General features: G+C 40.1%; 1 protein-coding gene across 1 annotated transcript; it reads left to right on the plus strand.

The window, feature by feature from the left end:
• The first annotated feature begins 3,922 nt into the window (after positions 1–3,922).
• On the plus strand, positions 3,923–13,129 carry LOC140242118 (F-box/WD repeat-containing protein 4-like). The gene is made up of 8 exons (XM_072321881.1): positions 3,923–4,368; positions 5,047–5,142; positions 5,880–6,074; positions 6,401–6,622; positions 9,404–9,469; positions 10,656–10,793; positions 11,662–11,806; positions 12,937–13,129. The coding sequence occupies exons 1-8, from the start codon at positions 4,097–4,099 to the stop codon at positions 13,069–13,071; spliced, it is 1,269 nt and encodes a 422-aa protein (XP_072177982.1). The 5' UTR covers positions 3,923–4,096; the 3' UTR covers positions 13,072–13,129.

Below are 13,129 nucleotides of genomic sequence, written 5' to 3' on the forward strand. Positions count from 1 at the left end.
GTGTTAAAAATTGTACCTGATACGTTATTGTTCAGTTATTCACAATATCACATTGTGTTATGAAGAGGTATTTTCATATATAGGGCCTAATTAAGGTGTGTGTGATTTAATTTTAGTAACCGGTATGTCTTCATGCATTACAACATTTTGCTGGTATATAAGAGAGTGTGATAAGATTCAGCAATTCGGAATAGGATGTAGTCTGTATAGGTGGTAGGACATTAGGAACATAGGATTATATAGGATTAGGGTACATTAATTCCAGATTGTGCGTGTATGATCTCATAATTATAACTGTACTTTTTTAAATGCCCAATAAAAATAAACATTAGAAGTTCTTAAAAGGTTTTCTGGACGTTCTAGACGGATATGAAAGGTTCTCTAAACGTTTTTGGAACGGGTCATAAGACTTTTAGACGTTTTCAAAACGTTTTCTGAACGTTCTAGACGGTTTTCTGGACGTCCACAGAACGTTTTCAATATTCGTAAAAGGTTTTACTGACGTCTTTAACGTCCAAAAGGTTTTTCTGCACGTCCTTAAAAATTTTGAAAGGTTTTTTAATTGGTTTTTAAACGTTTAAAAAACGTTTTATATACGTCGATAACCTTCCACATAAAGACGTTCTGAAAACGTTTTGACAAAACGTCCAAAATAACGAACTTGGAACGTTTCAAGAACGTTCAGAAAAACGTCCAAATGTTAAAGCTGGGTTTTTATAATATTATGGAGTCTGGCTTGTCTTGTGTATAATTGTTTTCCCAATCTATTTTTATACATCTTTGATGTGACAACGTGATAGAGCTCTGAACGGTCCATTTCACACAGGCCTACATCGTATCATGGCAATTAACCCCCCCCCCCCCCCCCCCCCGGGGGGGGGGGAGCTAAATGCTGGTTAGATACAAGATTAAGAATAAAGATTGCGGTTAGGGTAAGGTTTAAGGTTTGAGTTTTGGTCAGGGTTAGAATTAGGCTCAGGCTTATATGTAGGTTTAAGGTCAGGGGAATTGTCCACGGGGTAATCGCCCTACTAGAACCGCCTGCAGTTGTGAGGATCATGATGATAATCATCTTATTTCATCTTGATCCGCAACCGCCCCCCCCCCCCTCGTGTAAAACATTCCGCGACCCTTGAATCAAACAAGAATCAAACACTTTTCAGACCTTTCGTCATGAAATAGTCAAGACGAACTTCCTCTTATTAGGTTCGGGAAAGTACTATGGTGTTTTTGTTAATATGGTTTGTTTTCTTTGTTATATTTTGCTTGTAGCTCCATGGTTGGTCTTTATCAGGCCTATTGGCCTAAAACATATGTCTAATGATATTGTTGCTCTGTAACTTCACCCCTCAACTCTTATGTAATTTTACACAATACTCATATGAATTCTCAATGAATCAGATATTCAAATTCATGAAATTCTTCCGTCGAGATGTTTTCATTGCAACTGATTGACAAATTGCCCTACATCGACGTGAATAAGCACTGAATTGATCAGTGTTTTAGTAGTAGCCATGATAAAGAAAAATCATGGGCGTACATACTCGAGCAGGATTCGAACCTACGACCTTCTGATCACCGGACAGGCATCATCTCCACTTACTCTAGACCACCGAGCTTTGTCATCTCCACTATAGACCAGCTCGGTGGTCTAGTGGAGATGACGCCTATCCGGTGATCAGGAGGTCGTATAGGTTCGAATCCTGCTCGAGTATGTACGCCCATGATTTTTCTTTATTATGGCTACTACTAAAACACTGATCAATTCAGTGCTTATTCACGTCGATGTAGGGCAATTTGTCAATCAGTTGCAATGAAAACATCTCGACGGAAGAATTTCACGAATTTGAATAATTACGCAGTACCCGTTGCATGCTATAATGATTAGAACCAACACTTGCTGTCGGGCGAAAGCTCGGTGGTCTTGTGGAGATGACGCCTGTCCGGTGTCAGGAGGTCGTAGGTTCGAATCCTGCGCGAGTATGTACGCCCATGATTTTTCTTTATCATGGCTGCTACTACTGATCAATTCAGTGCTTATTCACGTCGATTTAGTGCAATTTGTCAATCAGTTGCAAAGAATTAGATATTGGTTTCATTCAGTAATTTCATGTATTTTGCAGTGGCTGCAAAACGATAGGCTATTATACATTTATTATGATATGTACAAGTTATACAGAGAGAGGGGGAGGGAGAGAGGAAGTGTGTATTGTTAGGCCTATGTGAGTCGTGTTTGCTTTTGTTTTTTCCTTTTTCAGGCTTCACCACCCCCTCCCCATCCCCCCTTTCTGCAATTCCAATTCGTAGCAGGTCCATGGTTTTGGTAATACATTTTATCGTGATTTCAGTTACGTAACACTAGTCACTGTTTTTCTCCAGTATCATCGCACTCCGGAAGGAGCATCGTTTATTGCGCAATCAAACTTCCAGCGGTGATTGCCGTACTACATCACCACGGCGCACACACGGGATGAGAGCTCTGCAGGAAAGTGACGTCAATTACCGTACGCTGATATCATCAAAGCAGCGAGCACAAATGTGCATGCAGTGTTCGTAGGCTGGTAGGTTGTAACGTTAGCACTAACGATCTTAATGTCATTTCTCTGTGGGAAGTAATTTGATATTTTCTTCATATACTGCGGAACAACTTCAAATTTGGTGAAGCGACCAAGCATTCAAGATTCCAGATGGTGAACGGAAGTAAAAATGGCTATATAGTTACCATCTTGTGCTGGTGACAGAAGAAATGGTCTCACTCGGCCTCGGGTAAATATACACACATCATTGCACATGGGACTAGGTAAACCGTCTACCTTTTACTGCACGTAGATCTATACATTGCCATTGATTGCATCGCACTTATATTTTTACCTGTAATGTACGTTGTATCTGCTTTCAAGTCGCATGCGTAGCTAGACAGCTTACCAATATCAGCTTTCAAATATCATTTAAACTATGTAACTCTTTACACTAGACTAAGTATACCTCTCTACGTGCTCTAAACGGTTAGAGCTCTAGAGCTCTAGAGTTTATCTAGATCTAGGCCCTTTTACAACTCTTGAAACGGGCACGACAGGGGGTGCAACAAATTAGACTTCGTTAGCCTCTTTCTTCTGTCTTTTTTAGCAGCACATAGCATCCGTAGTGATCTTTTTACTCGCACTTTTCATCTGGGAACTTGACAAGCACAAGTATGATAATACGCCAACGGCAGTCTGTACTTGATAGCTGGAAGAAAAAGAAGATTAATTCTAAAATCTAGAAGAATGTGAGGCGCTGTTAAAAATGCCAGTGGCAGTGCAGTAGCAGGCGCCTGTGCACAGGTGCCAGGACTTGGTGGCAGGAGTAGCATCCGTGGATACTTTTATCATGATTTTTACACATGTCCTGACTCCCGTCAAATGTCTTTACTCTACATAGATGATAGTCTTTTCTCTTAGTCTTAACCATAAAGAATAATGGATAATAATGATCATGATAATAATAATAATAATGATAATGATATTAAATGGAAGATTTGATGTCAGGAAGAGCAGGATAACTGGGGGTTTGGTTACCACTCCACTACCGTTCATTTACTGGAAGATAAACAGTTTTTCATTACATGCAGTTTACATGGTGACATCTTTTCCTAGAGCTCAATGGACTGTACATAGAAGAGAGACATATTTCACGATAGTTAATATGCTGATATGTTAATTGCCAATGGGGAATGCAATTGGCGCTGATGCAGATATGTACTCCATTAAAAGACCTGCGCCTAGGATTGACCTCCCGTGCTAAACTTTGACTGCATGTGTCATGTAGCAGGTGGTCAAATTTTGGAAGCTGTTACGGTCGAATTATAAGCACCTTGCTCTATGCCACGACAAACAGTAAATTTAATCAATCCTGGGCCTTAATCTATGCGTGTGCTGGATGATATGTGAGAAAATAATTTTCTTCACATCATATCCTCCCATTGATTTACAGGACCTACATTGTTCTTAGTTAAGGGAGTTGCATCAACGCCAGTAGTATGCAACGTACTGATGGGTTGCTAACTTTTCTTAATGTAGCTCTTTATGCAATGTTATATCCACTTTGTTGACAGAGAATGACAAGTGAACAAAGTGTGAACCTCAATATGTCAACCATGAATGGAGAGGTGAGCAATACACCTGCAGAAGAACTCCACTTCCTGAAACTGCCCGTCGAGATAGTCATCTCTGTGCTAGATCTCCTGCCAGTGGCGGACTTGGCTGAGGTCTCGGGCACCTGCAAACAGCTCTGGGAGATCTGCTGTGACCTGGCCATCTGGAGAAAGAAGGGTCTGGAGTACATCAACTTTGACTCGCACACTTCTGCTGGCGACATAACTGATGGAATGTAAGTTGGTAAACGACAGTATAACCCCATGCTTGTAAGCATTCATCCTATCTGTCATTTCCCTGCTTGTTTCACTGCGTTGTGACTGTTGTATAGGCCTAACTTGTCAACAAGGTCTGTTCTCAAATGACCACTTTGGTAGATCCAGCTGCTTAGTGCTGGTTGCTATGTGTTGCTGGTATTATTTGCTACTGTTACATCAAGATATTCTTGCAACATGTACTTCTGTAAAGGGATGTAAAATTTTGGTTGAGATGTGGCTACAGGTTTCCAACTTTTTTGTAAGATACTGAGAAACCTTTTATGAATATTAAAAATCATACAGTTCTAAGAGGAATTCAAACTTTATTTGATGAATGCTGGCTTTATATCTGCTGAGATAGCCAAAACAAAGTGATCCTGACAAAAGCTGGAACCCACCTTTTATTAGGGTCAGTTCATTTTACTTTGTTTTTGGATATCTCAGCCATTTTTTAAACTTACTTTCATCAAAAAACTTTGAATTCCTGTTAGAATATTTCATAAGCAGTTTCTAATTATCCCCCCCCCCCCAAAAAAAAAAAAGAAAAGAAAAAGAATTATAGCTATTAAAATCCCCATCTCAACCAAAATTATACCATCCTTTAAAATGCTGAACCTCTTCTTACTTAACATATTCATGTGTCAATTCTTCTGCAGAACATCGAGCCTTTCATTGAGAGACCGGTGCCGGATTGCACACCACTGGCATCATGGTAAATGCAGTGAACACGTATCACTCAGATTCAAGACCAAGTGAGTATGCATATCTGATAAAGCAAGTCCTCTGATAAAGAGATATGAGTTGGGTTATATGGGGCTGGCTTTACTTCAAGTTAACTTGATATAAAGTTGATGATAGTGAATGTCTGAAAATCATCAAACATTAGGGACTGTGAAAAAATGCTTTTATAGTTAGCTAACTGTGAGTTATCATTGATATTCCTAATCATTGAGATTTTTTTTTTGAGTAAGCCATGAATAGCTCAATAAGAACACCAGCCAACACTGCCGGCAAAACGTTTTCAAAAGTGTGTGTGGGGGGCCACTTCTGGGTTTCATGAGCTAACAAGAAAAAAAAGGGGGGGAAGGCCTTCAGCACAACTTCTAGTGCCACTTCCGGGTTTCTTCAGCTGACAAGCCCCCCCCCCCCCCCCCCCCCAAAAAAAAGGGTCTTCAGCGCAAAAACATAACATTACCGCGCTCACCTTCGAGGTTTATCTATTTCTTTCTAGTGCCACTTACGCACTTCTGGGGTAAAAAAAGTGGGGGCCCAAAGTGGTGACACCTTATGTATTCCTTTGTATAGTGCAAAAAAAAAAAGTGCCTCGTTTTAGTAAACATAGGTCTGCAATTCATTTAAAGTGAATAGATAACTCTGCAGTACTGGTGCATAATCATTTACCTATATTGCAGAAACAAGTCACACATAGTTTGCACACCTAATAATGTTTATTGTGCCCCTGTTTCCACACCATTTTTACCATGCCTAGATTGTTACCATGGCTACAGCTAACGGAGGACCACCTTTACATCAGTGTGATGAGTGACATAACCAAGCATCGTTTGAAGGAAAACAAGAGACTGGCCACCCACCACAATGCCAAGAATGTGGTCAAATTCACTGGACATTCCCAGGATGTCAATCGCTTTCTGGTCAAACACAATGACGTCATCAGTTGTAGCAGGTCAGGAATTTGTATGCAAAAGTTTTTCTGTGTGTCTGTGTGTTTGATATTGTGTTGTATAATATATATTTGCATAGATGGATAGATAGATAGATGATTAGATTATTACATCAGTTTATACATTTTATATACACAACAAATGGCCAGTGACAGCACATCAGATTTTTAAGAACTTGTAGTGGAATGAATTTTGAAACTCCTGGCTTGTTTTACATACTTCCTAGGCTTGGCCCTGAGGGTCATCAGCACACCGTAACCCATACAAACATTGGTTTTCAACATCATCAAATTACTAAAAAAAAGTGATGTCTTCTCTAAAAAAATAGGGATGGTCAAGTGCTGGTTTGGGACAAGTCGAGTGGCACAAGGTTGGTGACCACCCCCAGCAGCCGATCCGCTGTGATGAGTGTGGACGCCACTAGGACGCTCCTGATCGGGGGCACCAACAACATCGGTGTGCGCATGTGGAGCCGGTCCGACGGGAGGCAGGTGCATCACATTCGAATGGAGGACCGGGTGTGGTCGGTTCGACTGGATCCCTGTGACAGGTTGGGAGGTGTTTTAAAGTTTCCTTCTCTATGAACTTCAAATGTATCTTTACATTCTCAAAATATATACATTTCTTTTTCTTTTAAATTGCATTTGTTCATATTCCAAATTACAATAATAACATCAAGAATTTCATGCACATGCATTACCAGAGAAGACAAAGAACAAAATCAAATAAATCATTTGGAAGATTGAATGAAGGTCTGCCAAAACAGTTTGTTTACCTCAGGGAGGTGGAAGAAAGATGGAGATGGCACTCTGAGAGCTTCCCTCAGAGAAAAAAATCAAGTGGTCTTACACCGATTAACGTCTTGAAATCCAACCCTCATTCTGTGATAAATATGTCAAAATCTGGCCTTATCGGTCCACCCATCACCCTCCGGCGCACTAGAGTGACGCAACATGATCTCCTTTCCAGGCCTTCCATAAACACACGCTCGTAAAAATCGGGCTTTGAAGCGATGCGTGGCACCGACAATATGACGTCATATTCAAAATTTTGGCAGTCTATTACATTCAGTGAAAGACGTCCCCCTTCGAAAGCTACAACTTATGGCTCAAGAATTGGGTAGCGTGGTATGTCTATACCTTTCGCTGGTTCAGCAGACTGTGCTGAGGAGATTACCGTTTGAACCAGCGAAATCGGTACACAAACAACGGAGTTACTGAGCAGTAAGTTTTGTGCGCTAGAGATGTCATCATATTGTTTCTGTATCGATTATGAGAAATCCCACACATTTCCGCAATTTTTTTATAGTTAGAGAGGTAGGCCTGACCTTGATCTTCAAAATGATATAAGTTACATGAGCGTGTTCGGGCGTGTTTTCAAACAGTTCGAGTGTAAAAGTAGTGCTTCATAGAGACCGAAGCGGTTTTTTTTTTCGTCTGCACCCGAGCGAGCTGGGGCTTTTCAGCGTACTCGTCGGGTTGTTGTAGGGCCGCCGCTTAGGCGTCGGGACAGCGTTCGTTGCCGTTGTTTCGGTGAATTTGAGTTACTAGTAAATACATATTGGAATAGAAAGTTGAGTGTTAAAAAGTGTAAATTAGACATATCAGCCTTGATTATAATAATTTTCCGTAGAGAATTAAAGATGATATCTATAAAAGCCTAGATGTATGATGCTGTAAGTATATTTTAGGGGGAAAAACAGAGCTTAGTACACAGTGTTTCGCCTCGCTCTCCCTCGATCATTCATCGGTAAATACTGGTAATCGGCTTGACTCTACCCCATGCTAACGTTACAAAAAATTGAATTAAAAAGTAGTAGAGAACACCTCTGGAGCTAGTAGAATCTAACGTTTAACAGTGGTTAGATTCTAGTTTGTGAAATACTAGAGTCTACTAGCTAGGACTAACGTCAGGTATGCTTTTGCTAGGCAGCGTACCTGAGGTGACGCTGCGCTATTAAACAGTGTCCTGAGCCTTGCCCTTGCCTTGGCCTCCAATTTCCAAGCCAAGGCCCAACTAACTTTCTGAGTTTCAGTTTCAATTGCAAATCAAATTTCGTTAAGTTGCTGTGTCAATGTGATTTTGAATTTGCTAAAAGCAATTCCTCCTCAACAAACTCGTCTCCGTCAAAATCACGATCGCCAGAACCACCACCACTGCTTACACCACTGCTTTACAGAATACACTCTATGGCCCGAATTCACGAAGGTGGTACAAACGAAACAATGGTTTAAACCATGGACAAAAACCATGGAGCGCCAAGTGTCGCACGGAATATTTCGTTACGAAATTGGTCATTTCGTCGACAAAATGACCGTTTCGTTAAGGAAATTATAATTTATTGGACGAAATGTTCTTTTAGTTACAAAATGTTGTCAAATTTTCGTTTCAAAATAATCATTTCATCGACGAAAAGACTGATTTCGTAACGAAATATTCCGTGCGACACTTGGCGTTCCATGGTTTTTGTCCATGGTTTAAACCATGGTTTCATTTGTACCACCTTCGTGAATTCGGGCCCATGAGTTCTGTGCTTACACCGTAGGACGCCATTTTATTCCCCGACCACAATGCATTTCGCGTCGTGATTTCCGCCACAAGATTTACGACTTGCAGTGCGCCGAGCGTGAGTAATGGGATTACGGGAGGGGGGAAAAAACGCTGTCGGGGCCACGCATGACTTCAAAGGAAACTCAGAAGAGCACACTCCATCTTTCTTCCACCTCCCTGTTTACCTCAAGCCTTTCTGCGGTGTAGATACAAACATATATGTACTTCATTCGACTTTCTCAGTGATCAGCCCTTTTATATGTGACTAATATTGGTCACGAGGTGAAGGAATAATTTCAAAGCAAGGCTGTTTACATTTTTCAAACAAAACATCCTATAGTATCCGCTCATCTCATCATGTATGAAAAAACATTTGTGTATGAAAGTGTGCAATATATGTCTTTTTAAGCAAAGTAAATCTGGAAATCTTCCCCCCCCCCCCCAAAGAAGACTGTTCGATAGATGATTCAACAAACATTATATTTTACTTGTGACTGGTCATAAGTAGAATATGTGTTTGGCAAAATAAATGACTGGCAACGTGATCTACTTTATCATTTTATAAATTCCATTTTTCCATGAGAGCCACCTGAACTGAAGTTTGCCGAACAGTAGCTTTTACGGTTCACAATCTTAAAATGCCATTGATATTGTCCACAGATTGTATGCCAATGAAAAATACAGTGTTACGATGGATAAGGATTGAGAGCTGAAGCATACTTTGGCAGTCAGTGTTGATTTAAGCTCATATTTTCTTCATTTTTTTTTTCTTGCTTGCCAGGTTACTTGCTGTTGGCTCATCAGGCAACAGTGATCTCAATTCCCTAAAGCTGTGGGACCTTGAATCGTAAGTAGATTAATCACAATGTCTTTCACACATTTTTCTTGAGCATCATAGGCATGCAGGAGAATATGCTATAGTTAAGCTACCTAGGTCAATCAAACCTCTCCTTTTGTGACTGTATTCTGTTGCCTTGACAACAGTCACCGCCAGATGCCAACTTAAATGCATCTAGATTGAGTTTCAGTTGATAACGTACAGATGGCCATTAGTTTTCTTGTTGAAGAGCAGTGGTGTCAATGCCTGCCAGGACAGCCAATTTAAACTCCTACAGATAGTAAATGCAAACAAGCTCTGCATGGTAACAAAAGATTTGAACTTGTACGGGTAATTGAAGGAGAAGAAACACTCAATGATACATACGCCATATCTTAGAAGTGACACTTTTTGTGACAAAAAGTTCTACAACGAAAAAGTGTAGGCTTCATTTTCCCATTTTTTCTCGTATCACTTTGTGATACATTGTTCAAAATGCACATCTTTTTCACTTTTCTCTCTTATTTCTCTCTTATCTCCATGATTGTCCATCCTTGTCCTTCCCCCATCCTCTCTCCTTTCTGGTTCATCTTTCTTCCCCCACCAACTTCCGAATTCTTTACCTGATTTTTACTCTGTTCTTCCATACAGCTGTCCCTGTCTCCTATTCTCTCGTCTCCATTAGTGCAGCCTCGACCTCTAGCTGCCCTTTGACTGTTACTATTTGCTATCCGTGCACTTCCCCTATGTCGCTTATCTCCTCCACTGTCCACTTTCTAGTGTCTCCAAACAACAGTCATTTTAAGGACTTCATACACATGGTATTACTGCAAACCTCGCTTCCACAGAAGTCTAGGCCTAAAACAACAACAAACTTCAAAGGCTCTATTGAGTCATTCCAATCATTCCAAACTTGTATAGTAAATGGCAAAATGTTTTATTCGTTTTTAAGAATATGAATCTAGCAGCACAAGTGTTTTCGTGTGCAGGCTTTGTATGTGTGTGTGTGTGTGTTGTTTTTACATGGTGTAAATACAGTCAAGTACAATCCGTTTTGTTGTCATTTTCAAAGCAGTATGATATTTGTCGCATTTATACATCTGTGATAACTCCGTGCATGGCGACTAGATTAAGTGATATATCTAGAAAGGTATTCAGTCTGTTGTAGCAAATGAAAAAAACAACAACATTGCATTTGTGTGTGTTCTTGTGAAAGGCACAAACCCTATCTGGTTCTTGGTGAAAACAAACGGAAAGGTGCCGGGATCCTGGACTTACAGTTTGAGTCGTCCCAGAGCCTCCTGTCTGCTGGATATGATACGTACATCAGACAGTGGGATATTCGCACACCAAGGTCAGTTTATATCTTAGCCATGTAACGTCTTCCTCCATTAATGGATCTTGTTCGTGCCTATACCACTTACACAGTAGTTGGCTGTCCAGTTCTGACAATGGACAAACTACACTGCTTTCTCAGCATGCAACAGAAAATAGTAACAGCCAAATTTAGCATCCTGGAAAATGCATAGTCTCAACCATCACCTTACATACTGTAAAGAAAGAAATTTTCACAGCATGAAATTTTCACAAATTGTAGTCAACAGCCTTTTTTGCAGCATGAAATATTTGCAAATTCACTACAAGCATTCAATGCAAATAGTGTGACACGGACGTTCATGTACATTTTTATTTCGTGAATCTTGGCTGTTATGAAGTTTGCGAAAATGAAATGCACGCGAAAATGTGTGGTTTTACAGTATTGTGGGATGCTGCCCCTAGTGCCAGAAAACTCACAGTTAATCACATTTGTTAATGATTGTGTCCAATGGGAGCAGTATAGAATAAATGTCATCCAGCATATACATTATAACCATGGATACCAACATGTTCTTTGGTAGTTTCCTGTATTCTTTATCTCTTTTGTACACATTTCCAGCTATATATGATGACCTACATGTATATTTTGTATGTTGAACAGGGTGACACATAACACAGTGCAGACATGCATGGACATAACACCATATTATAATAAGAAAAACAATCATGACCCACTTAAAGAGAAAAGAAGAGTTTGTGACTGGGACAGGTGCACAGACTGTGCACATTCCAATGACAGCAATATTGCAAGAAAGACTTTATAAATGTGTTAATGACTAAAGTAGATCCAACTGCGCCTTAAAGTTACCACTTCTATGTCCCTTCTCACGCTTCCCCGTATTCAGAATACCCACCCTGGAGTTTGAAGAGCCAAGTGACAATGTGGTCTACTGCCTTTCGTCAGACAACAACAATTTCATAGCTGCCGGCTCGTGCAGACACGGAGTTGTGCGATTCTGGGACAAGCGGAGAAGTGACACGTGTCTCCAGGTATGATTGTGTGAATGCAGTAGCAAACTACGAAGTAGATAGAAGCTTTTTTATGAGAGTTCATGTGTAAGAGTGACCTCAGCCGCAAATTTTAATGCTGCAACTACAATGCAGAAAAAGTGCATGCAATCATTGAAAACAACTTTGGTGATCATCTTGTTTCTTTGTGGCATAGTCTAACTCTTATAAATGTCTGTGAGGCCATTTGTGTCAAATTATTAGTATGTTACCTGGCTCCACATGAAATTGACACAGTTGCAACCCTTAGCAAACTGCTGATAAAATTACTGGCCTTAAAATGAGATATTTCTTAACTTGTATATAAGTCAGAAATTTAATGTCCTGACTACCTCATGTCCGAATGCTTTGAGTTTGAAACTTTTCAGTTCTCATGATAGATACCACTGCAGTGGTAGACCTCTTGGGTTCAAAGCCCAGTCTCCTACGTGCTTTGTGGCATTTCAACTTCAAAGCCAATATTTTCTCAGGTCTGTGTTTACCTGATTGTCAATTCTCACTGTTTTCTTTATTTTGTGTTATGTTTGGGGAAATAGCGTGGGACAAATTGCATGGGGTCTTGAAATTTGAACAATACCTGAATCAGGTAGTTAATTTTCATAGACTTTATCAGATGTTTTGGATTGCAGGTGTCCAGGTGTTCCACAAATTGTTGTTATTTTGGGGTTTATTTTTGCCCCTGCATGATAGGAGCACAAGTGTTCAGAGTGTTTGACAACAGGTTTGACCCTGCCCACTCTCACATTATGAATTAAATGGGATTCAAGTAGGGCACAGGGGACCTCATAGTCATTGTTTGAACCCAGTAATTATCCTTTCCATTATGAAGATGATTAAGGGATTACAAGATTTGATAATTCAAAGGAAAAAGAAAGATATGTACTGCAGACAAGTCAACATATTTTTTTTTTTTGAAGAGTTTCTGTGGCAATTTGGTTTGCATGTGTAATGCAGCAAATGATATTTGAGTGTGCCATTGCCGTATTGCTTTCATGATTACAGTTTTATCACTGTCATTCTTACGTCAGTTCCAGACATTTCCTCATTCTGAGGTTTCAACAATTTTTCAAGACATTCAGTCATGGTTTTTGCTTCTTTTTTTCCTCATATAGACGATCTACGTGGGGGCCAGATCAAAGTCACCAGTGTACAGCATCCAGCATAATTACCACTGCCTGTATGTTGCACTCGCAAATGGAATATACATCCTGGACTTCAATCAGTACATGGCTAGTATCTCCAGATAACCTACTTTTTTGTGCTGTTTGTATACCAAATGACTTGGTTATGGCACATACTGTACCT

Source organism: Diadema setosum, chromosome 18, assembly GCF_964275005.1.
Source record: "Diadema setosum chromosome 18, eeDiaSeto1, whole genome shotgun sequence".
NCBI classification, from domain to species: domain Eukaryota; kingdom Metazoa; phylum Echinodermata; class Echinoidea; order Diadematoida; family Diadematidae; genus Diadema; species Diadema setosum.